Source organism: Petromyzon marinus, chromosome 4 (genome assembly GCF_048934315.1).
Source record: "Petromyzon marinus isolate PM22_M1 ecotype Great Lakes invasive population chromosome 4, UKy_Petmar_22M1.pri1.0, whole genome shotgun sequence".
In the NCBI taxonomy this organism is placed as follows: Eukaryota; Metazoa; Chordata; class Hyperoartia; order Petromyzontiformes; family Petromyzontidae; genus Petromyzon; species Petromyzon marinus.
The window spans coordinates 1,509,426-1,527,376 of record NC_133670.1 but is presented as its reverse complement, the minus strand read 5'-3'; the positions used below and the strand labels follow the sequence as shown (position 1 = coordinate 1,527,376).

General features: G+C 44.7%; 1 protein-coding gene across 3 annotated transcripts in view; it reads right to left on the bottom strand.

Moving 5' to 3' along the window:
* LOC116938843 (collagen alpha-3(VI) chain-like) overlaps positions 1–17,951 on the bottom strand; it is a 123,206-nt gene that overhangs the window by 8,091 nt on the left and 97,164 nt on the right. For 2 of the 3 annotated variants that reach the window (XM_076054439.1, XM_076054429.1), the window contains 2 exons: positions 11,771–17,850; positions 9,845–9,983 (listed from right to left, as the gene is read on the bottom strand). In XM_076054439.1, coding sequence (XP_075910554.1) covers positions 17,768–17,850 — 83 coding nt within the window. In that variant the 3' untranslated portion in view covers positions 9,845–9,983; positions 11,771–17,767. Of the gene's footprint in view, positions 1–841; positions 877–4,924; positions 4,968–5,900; positions 6,558–8,555; positions 8,653–9,664; positions 9,984–11,770; positions 17,851–17,951 lie in introns of those variants that run through there. The other variant, XM_076054427.1, reaches the window with a different exon arrangement.

The following is a 17,951-nucleotide window of genomic DNA, read 5'->3' as shown; positions in this document are numbered from 1 at the left end:
GAGGTGGAAACATTATGCTTTTGGGGTGTTTTTCTGGTAAGGGGACAGGACAACTTCACCGCATCAAAGGGACGATGGACGGGGCCATCACATCTTGGGTGAGAACCTCCTTCCCTCAGCGAAGGCATTGAAAATGGGTCGGGGATGGGTATTCCAGCATGACAATGACCCAAAACACATGGCCAAGGCAACAAAGGAGTGGCTCAAGAAGAAGCACATTAAGGTCCTGCAGTGGCCTAGCCAGTCTCCAGACCTTAATCCCATAGAAAATCTGTGGAGGGAGCTGAAGGTTCGAGTTGCCAAACGTCAGCCTCGAAACCTTAATGACTTGGAGAAGATCTGCAAAGAGGAGTGGGACAAAATCCCTCCTGAGATGTGTGCAAACCTGGTGGCCAACTACAAGAAACGTCCGACCTCTGTGATTGCAAACAAGGGTTTTGCCACCAAGTACTAAGTCATGTTTTGCAGAGGGGTCAAATACTTATTTCCCTCATTAAAATGCAAATCAATTTATAACATTTTTGACATGCGTTTTTCTGGATTTTTGTTGTTATTCTGTCTCTCACTGTTAAAATAAACCTACCATTAAAATTATAGACTGATAATTTATTTGTCAGTGGGCAAACGTACAAAATCAGCAGGGGATCAAATACTTTTTCCCTCACTGTAAGTGGCTGTAAAGATCAAGATCAAGGAGGTCATCGCAAACCACTGCCGTTGATACCACTCTGCAACTTTACAACTCACACACCTGCGCTGCGATTATTCATGTGTTCAAGCACCCACTGCTGTACGTTTTTACATTTGACAGTTCAATTGTGCAAGTTACATTTTGCATTACCTGAGGTGTCTGCTGATTGGTCCATTTGTGTGCGACTGGGGAAGTCAAATGAGCAGAATTAGTCATGACAATTGATCAATCATCATACATATCAATGTTCGTGACACTCCAGCTTATTTCTGCCAATTTTTATTCCAGTTCAACAACGTTATGTGCCGTAGTGATGGTCAGATGCAGAAGGCATTGATTTTTTTAACATATCCTGCTTCTTCACCCACCTATCCGTTGCCATTATTTAGATATTGGTCGTGGGGACGCTTGGACCATACTTCACCACGTTGATCAGTGTCAGGTTGAAGGGGGCACATTTTGTCTTGCCTCTCACCGAGTACCTCACTGCTATGGGTTCCTCGATGCAGTAGAGCCACTCTGGGTCTACAGAGCTCACGAGCTTCAGCTGCACGTCAAGGCAGTGCCCCAATGGCAGAAGCACCGATAGACTTTGAACTACTATTTTTTTATTTAACTAGGTAAAGCCCACTGAGCTATGTGACTCTTTTTCAGAAGCAACCTGGCTATTACAAATGATAGCTCAACTAAGTTTTCTTCGTCGTCTCCTGTCCAACCTATATAGTTTTTGCCTAATAGTCTGCATAGGCCACCGCTTCTGGTGTTGGCATTGCCAAATCTTGAGGAGAGCATTGTTGTGCTGCAGGGCATCTCAGGAGATGATTCATGGTTTGCCTCTCCTGATAAGCGCATTGTTCGATTGTGCAGAAGTCCCATGATTTCACGATAGAGTTGCATCTGCCGAAACCCACTCTGTCTGTTTAGGCTCTGCCATGTGAGCCATTTGGAATTGGAGCCAGATGCGAGCTCCTCACTGGAGATGATTTCTCACCGGCTCCATTCAACAGTTTTGTCACTCGATTTTTCCCATTCTTTTTGCCAGAGGGAAGTTCCATCAGATTCCGGTCATGTGGTCAGTGGTACAGTGGATCACAAGAAGCTGTTTCTCAATGACAGACACGCTGTGCTGGCTGATGACCATGTAGCGGATTATGGACGTCCCCCTCTCGGACTTGCTGGTCTTGGCCACCTGCTACTCTTCTCTTGATGTTAGGGGGCGCCAGATAGTGCATATGTAGTGGGTTCCACAGATGCGCACACTCGAACTTGGAGGTAACACGTTTATTCTGAATACAACGGGGTAACTATATATAGCGTTCACAGGATAAAGACATAGGGTGGTGACCACCACGAGAACTACATAACCACTCGACGGGATACTATATGGTAGTAACCACCACGGGTCATGACATACTCGAGACCCAGGTCAGTTAACACCCTGCCTGGTCCACAATGCCGTGCGTGAAGACCGAAGATCGAAGACGTAGCTCGGCGGGTTCCATTCCCAGAGACAGCCTGCTGAACGTGGCTTGGCTCCGCCCTAGGCCACGCCCCCTTCTAGTCTCTATTAGAAGATTCTGGGCCTTATGTCGCGTGTCCCTCTCGCTACCCCTTGGCCCCCCTTGCTACCCTCTCCTGGTCACGTGTCCTCTCGGGTTCACCCAGACTATTATATATAAGTACCCTCTCTCTGGCCGTCACACAAAGCATGCCCACAAGGGCCCGCTTCTATGCCATGCACACACTGGTGCCAGAGAGAGATGCTAATATGTACAATACCACCCTTATGTAATAATAGGGTTTTTCCCCTTTTTTATGGCAACAAAACTGAAACCTTTTTTTTACGAGGATTCATGTCTGCATTAACCACAATACCTGCAGTCAAAATGCAAACAAAAAACATACTATGATAATATATGCATTGTCCTTGAAACTGATTGGTCCACACCAAGGGACGGCTTTCTTTTGAGCCTTGACCCAATTGGTGCTCGACCAGATGACGCCAAAAGGTTTCAGTTTTGTTGCCAGAAAAAAAGGGAAAAACCCTATTATTACATTTTGGTACTGGCAAAGGAGGTCTAATGATGAAATACCACCCTTCTTCCAACAGTTGGCGCCAAACACCATAGTGACTCAATATATGTCACTACACATATAAGCAGGGAACAGGGGTGGCTCTCAGGCATCCTGATATGATTCTGCAAGTGTAATTTAGGGCGGTGTCGAGATGTTTACAGGTAGAGCATGCATATTCAGCCACAGAAAGACAAATTTCTAAGGCAGTGGTGCTTTCGCAGAATATTTTGTCTTGACCTTGGCTTTGGTATTTAAAGTGTATTTTTTGTAGCTGAGTATATGACCCAAAGTTACCCCAAGGTAGACTGGGTGACTCTGGTGTTCGAGGCACTGGTCTTCCCGGGTAATATTCAGGTGTCGCTCTGCATCCCAGTTTCTCAGGTGGAAGGCACAGATTTGGGTTTTACTCGGGTTGGGTTTGATATGATTATTATTTATGTAGCATCTTGACATTTCGTTCAGTGCCCTCTCCGGGATCTTCTCTGGGTTCTCGAAATTTCTCTGCTGTGTGGTAATACAGAGGTCTTTAGCAGAGATGAACCGCTGACATTCAGCAGTCAGTGGCTGATAATTGGTGTAGATATTGAATAAAAGTGGGGTGAGCACACTGCTTTGTGGTAAGCCATTCTTTTGAGAACGCCATCTAATTTTCTGCCTGTTTAGTTCCAGAAGGCTATGAATGGTCTGGCTAAGGTCTAGGTTGCCAGTTATGAGGTATAGTTTGTGGATCAACATTTAGTGTTGAACAGTGCCATATGCAGCAGACAGATCAACAAACGCTGTGGCTGTGATCATCTTCTGTTGGTAACCATCTTCGATGTGCTGTTTGAGGTTTAGTAGTTGGCCTGCACAGGATCAGCCGGGTCTGAATGCCGCTTGGTTTCGTATGAGTTTGAGATCTACCAGAGGTGAAATTCGTTGCAGGATAAGGTGTTCGTAGAGTTTGTAAGTGATGCTAAGGAGGGAGATCGGTCTGTAGCTTTTAGTGATGAAAGGTATTTCGCTTATTTGGGCAGAGTTATGATGCTTGCCTTCCTCCATACTGATGGTATCTGTTTACTCATCATACATGCGTTGAATAGGTCAAGGAGCCATTGATTGCAGTGGGTCCTAGATGTTGTATCACCTCAATTAGTATGTCATCTACTCCTGCTGCCTCCCCCTGTTTAAGTTGGCCTATGCCGCCTGTGAGATCATCCATAGTAAATGGGCGGGTTGAGTGTTTGGGTGGTTGCTTGTCAGGCGGTACAATAGAGCGATGATGTTCTCCATTGTTCCTTCTTTGCAACTGTTTCCCATTGTTAAGCAGCTGTTGTGCAACCTGGTCGACAGTAACGTTTGACACGGCTGGCGGTGTGATGTTGTCACCTAGTTTTATTATGGTCAGCCAAGCTTCGTAATCTCAACGAAGTGGCTTATCATCACGTGGGAATTTATAGCAGCCAAATACTCTGAAAGCGTGTTGATTATACATGTACCGAGCATAGTCCTGAATGGAAATACCAACGTGGCCCGGCGGCTGAGTCCTACCTCGCGTATTAGGGTGTGGTGGTCCACATCTCTCACTGTGCTTGCTATTCATATTCAACTCTTCTTGCTCAACTCTAATTAGTCTTGTCTTCTCGTGTGTTCCCGTCTCTCACTTCCCCGCCCCCATCCTTTCCTCTCATTCCCCTCTGTCTGTATGGTGGCGCCATGGTGCCACTCGCGCCTCACATCAAGAAGGGGACCTGGGTTCGATTCCCGATTCGGGCGCCATTCTGTGTGAAGGTTGTATGTTGTCCTCCCTGTTCTGCGTGGGTTTTCTCCGGTTTCAACCGTACAATGTAACTGATATTGGCCAAACATCGCGATGCTGAAACACCACCCGCAAAATACTCGACTGGTATCACACACTACCAGTAGCAGCAACATTGCCCCCTACTGAAAACCTGGCAGCGCCCTCCCAGAAAAAGAGCCTTGAGATTCGATGAGGCATTTCTGGGCAAAAGAGCGCCGTTTTTCTCTAGTTTTTTTTTATTTCCTCATAAATCTTTCCCCTTCTCACTTCCATGTTACATCCCTTTCTCTTCAATGCAGTTTTGTTTCTTGCATCTACCCCCTCCCCCCCCCCCACATATTACCACCCTCCCTCCTTCCCATCTCTCCATCACTTACCTATTGCACTTGTCTTTATTCAATGGGTACATCAAAGTTTTATCTGCAAGTAACAAGATGCACACATTAAAGCAAGCACACATAAATAGACCGTTATACTTTCTTAAAATATACGGATTTGTCCTCTCTTGTTTCTCAATTATATTATGTGCTGTCAGCATCATGCTGTGAGAAAGGACAATGCTAATCCGGAACTTGAAACTAACATCACTTCTACTCACGTCAGAACTACTTTAATTTGGTATCTACTAAAAGGGAACTATTCACGTGCCAATTTAAAACTGATGATCAGGATTTTTTTGGTTTGTATTCTCATCAGGCTCCATGGTATTTAGTACAGTCTCCAACCCTTATTATCTGCTCTATCTCAAAATAAAGGTTTTTGGGTTAGATTGCATAAATGTCGCTAACCCACCACCACCCGACACAGCCAATCAGTAAGGTTTGTCATGTAAACAAGACGTGCTGATTAGTTACTAGTTCAGCACACCAGTGTGTTGGAAAGTAGACCCACAAGAATTATAACTAGAGTACTGTGACGTTTCACTCTATCTCTCTCTCTGGCCCCTCTATTTGCATGCCATGAAGAAGGGCCATTGCCCGCAATTTCGTATATTCTGTAGTTTTTCTTTAAGGCCACACACAGTGGTGTTGTTCTTGACAAATGTGTCGAGAACTACTCAAGTAACCTCAATCGACATTTAACTTAATCAACAGAAGCTCCACGTGCCCTGCTAGGAGCTGTTGCATCTCAAACTAATATCTTAAGTGTCAAAGCTAAAATAGACAATGCTTCATTTTGGGCACGCTAAAAATTCCCATGTAGGTCAATGTTCAAGAATAGTCTCTCTGATTGAGATACCACTGTATATATGTTATTACATCACCAGCAATGTATATGGAATACAATGAGAAACAAATTGTTAAAATCAGGTCGGATACATTTCTCTATAAACAGTGCAACGTCGCGGCTTACCTTTCCACTGCGTGAGGATACTCTTTATCCTGCTGTTCACATTTAACTCGGTCAACTGGGTGTACCTTTCGATCTTGATGTAGTGCTGGTTAATCGGTTCACTTGCAATGTAATGGAGCTCGGTTTGGTTGATGTCTTTTCCAACGCCGATGGCAAACATGGCAAACTCTTTGCACTTGGCATCCAGCACGACGCTGTGGAGAGTATCCTTGTCCCAGGGCTTCGCTTCGCCGTCGGTGATGACAAAAATTACGCGGTGACTCCGAGGGTGTTGCGTTTTACCAAAGAGATGCTCCAGGGTCCACTTGATGGCATGGCCAGTGCCCGTGGTGCCTTCGATTTGCCTCATGCGTTCAATGTGGGTTTTCATTTTCGCCTTGTTTGCATAATGTGTGAAGTTGAACTCGAGCTTCACGGGGTCTTTCGGTTTCAGGTCTTCATCCAATGCTCCGGGCGTGTACTGCACAAGTGCCACGCGCGACTTGTTCAACTCAAGCTGGGGGTCGTCCGAGATACTGAAGCGGTCGAGCAAAGAGCTTAAGAAGAACTTGATCTTGAGAAAGTCTTCGGGTTTTATGCTATCTGAGCTGTCGATCACAAAGGCAATGTCCATCGTGATAGGAATCTCTTTTTCACATTGTCCTTTTTTGCAAATATCTGGGAAAACAAAACGGCTCGCTTGTTAACGTCATTATATCAAGCAGAGTATGTAACAGCACAGTGGAACTATTTATTTTATTATTTTATTTTACAGGGTAAGGCTCATTGAGAGATATATCTCTTTATCAGAAGCAACCTGGCCACAGCTGAAAGCTCAAAGAAGTGGCTTCTTGTCACATGGAAATTTAAAGCAGCAAAATGCTCTAAACGCATGTTAATTCTAAATGTGGAGAGAAAAATTGGAGAACCCAGACAAAAAATCCACATGGCCACGGGGACAACATGCAAATTCCAAATTTACAGGCATCAGGGTACAGATCGAACCCACATCCTCCTGTATACCAGGCGAGGTACTTAACAGGTGTCATTGTAAAAACTCTCCCCAACACCAGGGGTCAGATTCGCCATTGTAATCACGATCAATACAAAAATCGATTACCATGGGTGGCACAGTGGTGGAACTCTCGCCTCCCAGCAAGGGTTTAGCTTTGATTCCTGACTCGGGCACCAATCTGTGTTGAGTCTGTATACTCTTCCTCTAATCTGCATGGGTTTTCTCCATTTTCTCTGGTTATCTCTCACAGCAAAAGTAAAAAATACAAAATAACTGATATTGGCCAAACATCCCAATGCTGAATCATTACCCCCAAATAACTCAATTGGGAATATACAACAGCAACAACTTGCCAGAGCCCTTCTGAAAAACAGTCCTGAGACTCAGTGAGTTATTTCCGGGTAAGTGCAGGAGTCACAGGAAAACAATTGATGAGACAGAATGACGAGACAAGATTGAGGAGGGTATGTCAGGCATTGGGCTTGGCCTCTAGATCACAAGGATGCAGCACACAGGGCAAGGCCGAGACTAAGAGGCAGAGCCGCTGGGCCCATATGAATGGGACAAGGCGAGGATGAAGCAGATACAGGATACAAATATAAGAGCGGCCGTTTTGAAACATGGCATTCAATGGGATGCAATGCATGCATCTTCAGCTTGTAATCAACTTGAATCGAGGCATGGTTACACCTCTGCCTCTCCGTGTTCAAGGGTAATTCACAAGGCTGGTGCATGACTGACATCAACACTGACAAGGGTATTACTCCAATAGCAATTACAGTCCCTTTATAGTTTCACATAAATGTAGTGACTGTGGTTGTCACTGTGTGGTGCTGGGCTCACGAAGCCACGGCGGATTATGTGCTGACATGTGTAGCCTGCTCACGGGGTGTAGTACCAGCCCTAGCGGGGCTTGGGTGAGTGCTGGTCATCGTGGAGGCACCGCGAGCAGTGTGCGGTGCGGGCTCCCAGTGAGGGAGCTAGAGGGAGCGTCAGCCAGCCAGGGTTACGTTGGGGCATGAGACGCTGGTTGACCTGCTGACACGTGACCGGATGATACTGGAAGGGGGTCATCGGTGGACAAGGGGCCGCTGGGCGGTCACGTGGTCTAAAAGAGCTCTCGGGAACCTTCGAGAAAGAGCTCGAGAGATCTGGAAGGTGGGCGGGGTGAAGGGGGGAGCCAGCCCCAGCCCAGAGGCATATAACGGGGGCCCTGGAGTAGCTCGAGGTTCTTCGTGTGCTGGTGTGAAGAAGATCCACGTCGGGGAGAAGAAGCCTCTAGCCCCGCGGTCCGGGACCCAGCTTGTGGTCTGGGCCAGAATAGCAAACCGTGTCTAATTCTGCCGTAGCGTGGTTAGATGGGCATTCGAGACCCGAGTGTAAATTGTGTGATGTTGTGTTAAGTTGCGGAATAAATAGTGTTGCTCCCAAGATAACGTCTGCGACTCAGTTGGACTCACTACATAAATATGAAGGAGTTTTTTTTTATGCCGGTAAACTGCAAAATGTATAGTAGTTAAAAAGCCTTTGAGATTCTGATTAATGATACCCTTTGAATTAATTGTACCATTAACGCAATTCGAGTAACTAAATTACGCGGTAGAAAAATGTAAAACATGGTATACATGCAGATACAAAAAAACATGCAAAGATATATTTACCAAAACAAATAGCACACTTCAGAATGCCATTGTATACTTCCTTTCGAGCTGCTTCTTGTTGTGGGAGAACAAACACCCGGAAGAACGTGTCACTGCCCTGCAAAGACAATGGATGGAAGAAGACAAGTGCACCTGTGAGCAGATGAAACGTCTATTTTTTTATTTCCATAATTGTGTTGAAATTACAATATTAATAACAATAATTTGCAGTGATGGTCAATCGACTCCTTCATTAAGGCCTCCCCATTCTGTTGTCAGTCATGAGGTTTATTATAATCTAAAACTACATATATTTTTTACCAGGTAAGGCCCACTGACCTATGAATCTCTTTTTCAGAAGCGACCTGGCCACAAATAATAGCTCAACAAAGTGGATAATTAGGTGGAAATGTATATCAGCCAAACACTCGTGTTTCTAAATGTGGAGAGAAAACCCGGAGGACCAAGAGAAAAATCCACGCGACCATGGGGTGAACATGCAAATTCCAAATTTGCAGCAGGCGTCAAGGTCTGTATACCAGGTGAGGTATCAACGTCTTGACACCATGGCGAAGCAACTATTTACAAAACCATACATGAGTGAAAGAAATGTGGAAATTTTATTTCTCTTGAATTAGCCCCAAATTGTGATAATGTATTGAATCACTTCCAGAGCGGGGTGGGGATGAATCATTGCATGTCTAAAGCCGACGCCACTTCTGGAAATGTTCCTCTTGCCCACTAGCGTGTGTTGTCACTTCCTCACAATACTTTGCAGCCAATGTCTATTCCTGAGTTAACGTGCAACCCCAAATCATGGCCACTGATCGCATGTGAATGCACGGTAAACTGATCCACGTTAAAAATTAGTCTGAAATAAAACTGTCAAGGATGCCACTCCATTTCTTTTTAGAATAGCAACATTCCATTTTTCCACTCGAAAGTCCATATTTCTCAAGTTTTTTTAGTTGTTGTTGCAAAATTGGCATTCGCACTTAATTCTGAAAGCAAAATGTATTTAGCATTCGTATCGGGGCTAACATGTTTTATGAAAAAAATATGTAAAATAAAGTTTACTCTCAAAAATACATCGACATTCACTGTACACATTAGACTATATGGTGCATTACCTGGTTGTCAATTTGATCGATTTTCTGGTTTTCAAAACCGACGAACACTGCAGAAATATTCTCAGCTGCCAGACTTCTCTGCAACGCGCCAAAAGTGTCATCTACGAAGTCCATCGCTGTAAAAGCCACAATCATCTTTTTCACAAGGATTCCGGACCGGATTCTCTTGAAAGTGTTTCTCCCGATGAGCTTCATGGCTGTGTTCAGATTGGCATCGCTATGTCCACTGACGTATGGTAGATCTCTGATGGTTCGATTCAGCGTCTCTTTGTCGCTGTAGTCGCTGAAGTGGATTTTGTGTCGAATCTGAGCGGAGGGTCTGAAAGCGCAGCACAATATAATGATTTACATCATGACTCAAGGTGTGGTTAAGAAAACCATTTACAAGTCACAGTCATAAATACTCTGATGTTTACGAGAAATAATACAGCGTTTACAACTGTGTCTTCATATAATAGTTAGATTTCTGCTTTGTGGGGGGTTGACTGAATATGTAGCTATCCTTTGAAGTGTATCTATGTTGAACTTATTTTGCACCATACGTAACCAACCATGCTAATCGGAGGTGCGGGTGGAAGTACAAACTTAAGACAAAAAAGAAGTTAGAAAAAAATGAGTTTTCAAACTAGTTTGAAAAGTGCAAAGTTCCAGTGGCTTCCTTCCTAATATCGGAAGATCGTTCCAGACGGCCATAGGAGCGCATCTGAAGGCCCGCAATGTGGTGATCGTCGAAGCGGTGCCCACGGTGGGAAAACACTGTGGGCACCGATTCGTGTAGACCTTCATTTCACTCACGTCTGAAATTCCACCGAGGTGGAAATTGAGTGCTGTCTGCATCTTGTCACCATCCTCTGCATCTCATTCATCGTCGTTCACATCGTCCAACTTTGAGGGTTAAACCGAATAAAAAATCGGAACTGGAAAAATATAATCTATCGCTAAATTTCATAAACTGGAACTGTAAACTGGATGTATATATTTGCTGTCATAGGCAGGATGACCAATGTCACTTTCTGTAGGTGATGCAGAGTGGTTGTCACCGATGGAAACGTGAAGGACGACCCCACATCCCAGAATGTTTATGCATCTGGAAACAACACTGCTTAACTTCTATCTACACCTGTACTTAGTTGTAACCCGTTCATCTGCAAATCCTAAAAAGTGTAGGCAATACCATCAACTATAGTTTTGCAAGCGAATTTTAAAATCAGTCAATGGTTACTGATTACTTAAAGTTTTAGAAGTACTTCAACATAAAACGATATCTTAATTTAGTTGGTTTGGTATTCGGGATATTCTTATAGCGTCGAGTCATGGCAAATGAAGGCGCTACTGTACGTTCCACAGACACAGCCTGCTGTCGTTTCACAGAAGGGGCGATGTTGCAGCTGTGTGTAATCCCAATTTATAATAAACGTGTGTTTAGAATATATGACTGCTATAAATTTCCACATGATAAACCACTTAATTGCGCTATCATTTATTGCCAGGTCGCTTCTGTAAAATAACTATATAGCTCAGTGGGCCTTTCCTGCTAAAATAAAGTTTTTTTAATTGAATAATTTTCAAATTTTTCAAAACCGTAAAATGTTATCCATGACATAATCTAGTGCATCCCTTGTCATTCCTCCCCTCATGGTTTTTTAAATCGCTAAGTAGTTTATTTCCTTGGTTTGGATTTTTCTTCCTTTTCAACATCTCTCATTTTCATCGACATGTTTGTTGTAGTTTACAACAGCTTGTTTTTCGTTTCGTGTTTTTAACTCCCCTTTCATTTGACCAGTTCCACACAACAGGTCCACGATGAGGGAGGAATCCCTGACGTCCTAGGGCAGTGGTTCTAAACCTTTACAGCAGCCTTAATCACTTTGGTTCTCAATCGTAAAACAAGTCTATACTGTTCATAAATACATAGCTTTAATGAAACAAAGTAGTTGTACTTACATGCCCGTGCTTAATTTGTGTTTTCGATTATTTACCTTCTATGAAAAATCTGGCCATGTCTCGCGCCCCTACAAAGGCCATCCGGCACCCACAGGGGGTGCGTGTACCCTAAGTTAAGAACCACTGTGCCTAGGGGAATGAGCGGAGCGTTGTGGTTCTCACCCATAGCCGCTGTAAGTCACGACCGCCACACGGGCCCCCTGAGGACAGCTCCTCCTGGCAATGAGCACATCGCGAAGGAGTTCCACCATCGAGGTCTTCACCAACTCAAAGAGTGCTTGTGTCATTTGAGGCGAGATCTCCACCGCGAACACCAGCTCCAGTGGGTATGGGGGGCACGTTCCTGCACGAAGTTCAACAAGGTACTCGAGAGAGGTGAACTCGGCATTATTGCACACGTCGCAAATACCACCCCGGGTGATGGCTTTACGTCGCGTGCAGCTCTGTTAGCAGCGGTGGGCAAGCAATAAACAAAAACATCTCGCCGCTGTCATGCACAATCCTTTCATCATTATCATCACCTGCCGTGATCTATCCACTACTGGATGAAGGTTTCCCCGTGTCTTTTCCGTTATGTCATGCAATGCTCCAACTCCCGCACATGAGCCGACCTCATCACCAACACTGTTCGGCTGTCTTCCCATCGGAAGCATTCCCTCCCTGTCCATTGCTCATCATCCCTTCTAGAAACATTGTTCTTGTTCAAGCCTACCTACCTAAGTCAATACCGTGTCATTAACTTGCATATGACCTCTCCATATCTCTCAGTATCATGCCAACCATGCACCCCTCCAATTTGTTCCATCTTCTTTGTCAATTTCTGTTCCACGTAGAAATAAAGATTGCACAGTGAGGCTCAATATGAATGAGCAAAGCTACGGATGTCTACAATGAGTTTACCGAACGATTGAACAGATCTTTTGGGGAGGGACAACTGGAAACACAGCGGAGAGTGTGCATGTGTATGTGCCTAGAGTAGTTTTGAAAGGCGGAGAGGGATAAAAAAAACACAAAATTAAGGGGTGCATGAGAACAGGCCACAGAGAAAGTGAATTTAATAATAAAAATTTAAATACCCAGTATGCCTATAGACAGCGTTTAATTATTGTATATGACCTGCTATCGGCTCTTGTATTTATTGTAATTACCCTAAAACTTGCTTTGTGTTTGGTCAAATTAATTATCATAGTGAGATGAGGTAATATTTTAGATTATTTGGCTGCTATAAATTTGCACGTGATAAGCCACTTCATTGAGCTATCATTTGTGGCCAGGTCCTTTCTGAAAATTAAGCAAATAGCTCAGTGGACTTTACCTGGTTAAATAAGAGAGTTAAGTTTTATATATAACTAGCTGTACTACCCGGCTTCGCCAGGGACTTGGACCCACTACGCCCGGCCGCCTTTGTCTCCCCAGTGGCGATGTTCACACATCATAGCAGTTACTCGTTTGAGGCTGAGTCGACCTAGGGGAGGCGCAGAAGCTTGCACACAGACACAGACAAAGACAAAGACAAAGATCCCCCATATAGCCTTAACAGACTGTAGGGGCAAGTGCTGTTAGCGAGCACCTATGAAGGCCGGAACGGTACACGAGGGTGTGGGTGGCCAGCACCACGCTCGACCGCCTTTGTCTCCCCAGTGGCGATGTTTACCGCACCAGGTACTCATTTGAGGCTGAGTCGACCTAGGGGAGGCCCGGGACCGGTTCAGATAATCGTCACTGGTGTTGGCCGTGAGCGGGAATCGAACTCGTGTCGCCAGGTTCATAGCGCAGCGCGCTAACCGCTACACTATCGCTCCCCACACAGACATACAGACACACACACAGCGTGCTAACCACTACACTACAATGCGTTACGCTTCCACATGCACGGGTCACATGACATTTGACGTCACAGCTCACTTGCCGTGTATTTTTATAATTTTTGCATGCTGTACAATCTGGAAAGTACCCACATGGCAAATTTCAAGTTTATTGCATGTCGGGAAGTACGCTAAACATTTTGAACAGACACACATTCACAACTTTGCCTTTTATATATATGGAGATGTCCTTACCTTTCCTATCCTTTGCACCTGTCATGTTTTTTTTGTATTTTTTGTTGTTGTAGCTTTCTAACCTGCCCCTACTGGACATCTACGAAAAAGTGCTTTATAAGCTTTTCAGATTCCTCCACTATAATAAATATTTAAGATTTTGAACTGATAATAATTATCTGCGAGTCACACGCACGGACAATGGAAACAACGAGGGAGCGGGGAAAGTCGGGCGCTCGAAAGGCTTCAGCGAGCCAGAGGAAATACGAAATAAGATGCACTTGAGAATAATCGTCAAACACACCACTAAACAGCACCAAAAAGGAAGCACCACTTGAACAGGGCACATTCCTCAACAAACAAAAAAAACCCCACTTAAACAATTATTTAAATGTAATTATCAATGATGGCAAAGAATAACATAATTTTAATTCTGAGAATGTATTGTGTAGAAACGGGCCCCAATATATTGCAATTAGATTATCAGTAAGCAGTGTTCTCAGGGTAGTGAGGACTTTATCCAGTAATTTAATGTGCGCAAAAGGCATGTTTGATTTGTAACACTATCTTACCTATAAACGTCATGTTTTGTCTGTCTGTCTGTCTCTCTATCTGTGGACGAAACTTGCGAAGAACTTGGCTCGCGAACCGTGGGGTTTACGTTTAAAAAAAGTACCCGGGTCCCACGCAATAACCCCGTGGTGAGCCAGCGCTATTCCATTTTCGCATCTGGTAACTTTAAAGTAGTTAAATTAACAATTCAGTGCAATTTATTATAAATGTATTTCCTTACGCCGCTCAGCGCGCGCCAAAGCACACGTTTGCGCATACGCTACAAAGCCGTGATTACCCCTAGCAACGCACACGCGCGATCCGCAGAGGTTGGGGAAAAATTCTCATTCGTGTAAAAAAAATTCAATAAAAACACAAAACACTGAGGTGAATTCTTCACAGTGTGATGTCCTCTTCTCCCCCCTCCACCACCCCAATGTGTGCAGTTACTACTATAGAGTCAGTAGATGTTACTACTATAGGCCGTATATACTACTGCAGAGGGGATCGTGGGTGGGCGGTGAGGGATAGCAGCCCAGCCCCAGCCTGCCAAAGTGCCACCTCGGCCGGCTGGGCAATCTAGGCGAGGCTGGGGGCTCTGCACGGGACTAGGCCTCACCACTAAACTCTGTGAAGTTAGAACTATTATAGATTTTGACCTAAAACATTCGTGACTGCAGGAATTCATATTCTTTGGTTCATTTGGTAAATTCACGTAGATGGAAAAAAAAGTTAATAAAAAGAAATAACTATTAAATAAAACCACTAATCTTGATTTGAAGCTTTCGTGACTGCAGGAATCCCATACTCTGTTTTTTTCGGTAAAGTCACGTAGGTATAAAATAAAATAAATCACGACGTTTCGGGTGCAACACAAGCGTCCGTCATCAGGTGAGAAAGCATGATCTGCTGTTGAGGCAAACTGTAAACAGTTGATAGTCTACATTATAGACTGCCGGTACACTCACCAAACTTAAAAAAACAGGCTACAGTCTACATTAATGTTTTTTTTGCGCCCGAAACGTCGTGATTTATTTTATTTTGTACCTACGTGACTACCGAAAGAACCAAAGAATATTAAAACCACTAATGTAGACTGTTGCCTGGTTCTGATTTGGAGTGTACTGGCAGTCTATAATGTAGACTGTAGCCTGGTTATTAAGTATGGTGAGTGTACTGGCAGTCTATAATGTAGACTGTAGCCGGGTTATTAAGTTTGGTGAGTGTACTGGCAGTCTATAATGTAGACTGTAGCCTGGTTATTAAGTTTGGTGAGTGTACTGGCAGTCTATAGTTTAGATTGTAGCAATGGTCATTAAGCTGGGCGAGTGTTTTGCCAGTCTACTATGTAGACTGTAGAAATAGTTATTAAGCTGGGTGAGTGTACTGGCAGTCTATAATGTAGACTGAAGCCTGGTTCTTATCCTCGGTGAGTGTACTGGTAGTCTATAATGTAGACTGTAGCCTGGGTTTTAAGCTTGGTGAGCGTATTGGCAGTCTATAATGTAGACTTATTCTTGCTTGATACAGTCTACATTATAGACTGCCAGTACACTCACGAAACTTAAAAACCAGGCTACAGTCTACATTAATGGGGTTTTTTCACTTTTTTACTATTATTTTTCTATCTACGTGACTTTACCGAAAGAACCAACATTATTATTACAGAGTTAGTATAGCTTCTACAGCCAGAACACACTGCTATAGAGTTAGTATAGCTACTACTACAACCAGTACACACTGCTATAGTGCTAGTATAGCTACTACGACAGCCAGTACATATTGCTGTAGTGATAGTACATACTACTACAGCCAGTACATACTACTGTAGTTATAGTAGCTACTACTACAGCCAGTACATACTACTTTAAGAAGGGGGACCGCACAGACTGTAACAACTACAGGGGCATGTCACTCCTCAGTGTGCCGGGAAAGTTCCTGGCAAGGATTATTCAACATCGCCTTGCCAGGCACGCTTAGGAGAGGCTTGCGGAGCCTCAATGTGGTATCAGGAAAGGGCAGTACTGCACAGATGCCATATTTTCTGTTCGTTTACTACAGCAGAGGTGCTTTATTGACCTGGTAAAGGCTTACGATACCATCAGTAGACCTAGGCTCTGGGTTGTTATTCGTGCTTTCGGAGTCCCTGACCCTCTGCTCACGATCATTAAGGACCTCCATGATGGTGAGCGGGCCCGGGTAAAACTACGTGGCCGGGAGTTGGAGCCATTCCCTGTTCAACTTGGGGTGCGGCAGGGATGTCCTCTGACTCCCACATTATTTAACATCTTTTTTGACCACATAGTTCGTGAAGCCTTTGATGGCTGTACCAGAGGAATTTCCATCTGATACAGATATAATGGGAGGCTTATCGATGCCCAGGTGCGGTCAAGGGATGGCTCCCTATTGGTCAACGAAGTTATGTATGCCATTGATCTGGAGCATGACACTAAGAGGTGGGGCCTTACTATCAGCCCCACCAAAACTAAGCACCTGTCTGGGTATTTTGTGCCACCCCCATAACTCCCAATCGGTGATGGGGCAGTTGTGGAGAGAGTGGAGAGTTTCCCATACCTGGGCAGTGTGCTCATGACCAGCTCCGGTTTGACAGCAGAGGTCTTACTCAGAATCAGTCGAGCGGCATTATCTTTTCATCAGTTGCGTAACGCTGTGTGGAAGCTACCTGGTCTGTCGCTCCACACGAAGCTTCAAGTCTTCTTGGCCACGGTCATTCCCTCCATTCTCTACGCTTGCGAAACGTGGACCCCCCTAATGGAGCATCTTCGCCGATTAGAAACATTTAGGCTGGCCTGCCTACGATCACAAATTTTTAAAGATCTGGGCAAAGTCCCATCGGTGAGCTCCTCCGGCCGGCAAGGCTGCATTGGCTGGGTCATGTAGCCCGCATGCCCAGTCACCGCATGCCTAAACAGCTTTTGTTCGGCCGGATAGAGGAGGCTAAACAGGCACGGCACGGGCTAGAGAAGAAATGGAGTGATGTGGTACAGGAGGATTGGGGCTGAGTGGATTTGCCGATGACTGGTACCAGCGGTGTCAAGATCGGCCTCTGTGGAGGAGGCTCGTGAAAGACGCTGCTGGGCAGTTGGAGGCAGTCGCCCTCTAACAACAACGGAGGGTGGAGGAGCGATGCTCACAATAACGAGCGGAGCGCCGGGTGGCTAAAGCACAGCAAGTTCGCACAGTAGGGGGCACAGGTGGTGCATCAGCCAGTCATCTCAGTCAGTCGACCCGTGGCACCTGGGTCTGCCCCGTGACCTCCTGCCAACGGGTATTCCGACACTTCACGTGGCCTCAAGGTGCACATAGCCTGGCACAAGCGTCGTGGTGACGTCACCGCCACTTAGTGGCGAATGGCCGTTGTTGTTGTTAAGTCCATGTGTGTGTGTGTAAGTCGATGTGTTTGTGTGTCTTTTTCGCCCGGACAACACCGGGTACTTCCCGCTCGTATTAAATAATTTGTAAAGCTAAATCTTGACTTAAACGTTCGTGACTGCAGGAATTCATATTCTTGAGTCGTGGGTCTTTCGGTAAAGTCACGTGAACCTATCTACGTGACTGTACCGAAAGACCGAAGAATTTGTAAAGCTAGTTTATTTAATATAAGAAAAAAATTCTTACCTTTACAACAAGCTGTAAAACAAGTAAATCAATGTGTTAGTAATGCCTTCATTTCACATGTGATGCAAAAACACCTCAAACTCACATCAATAAAACATCTGAATGCTTTCATA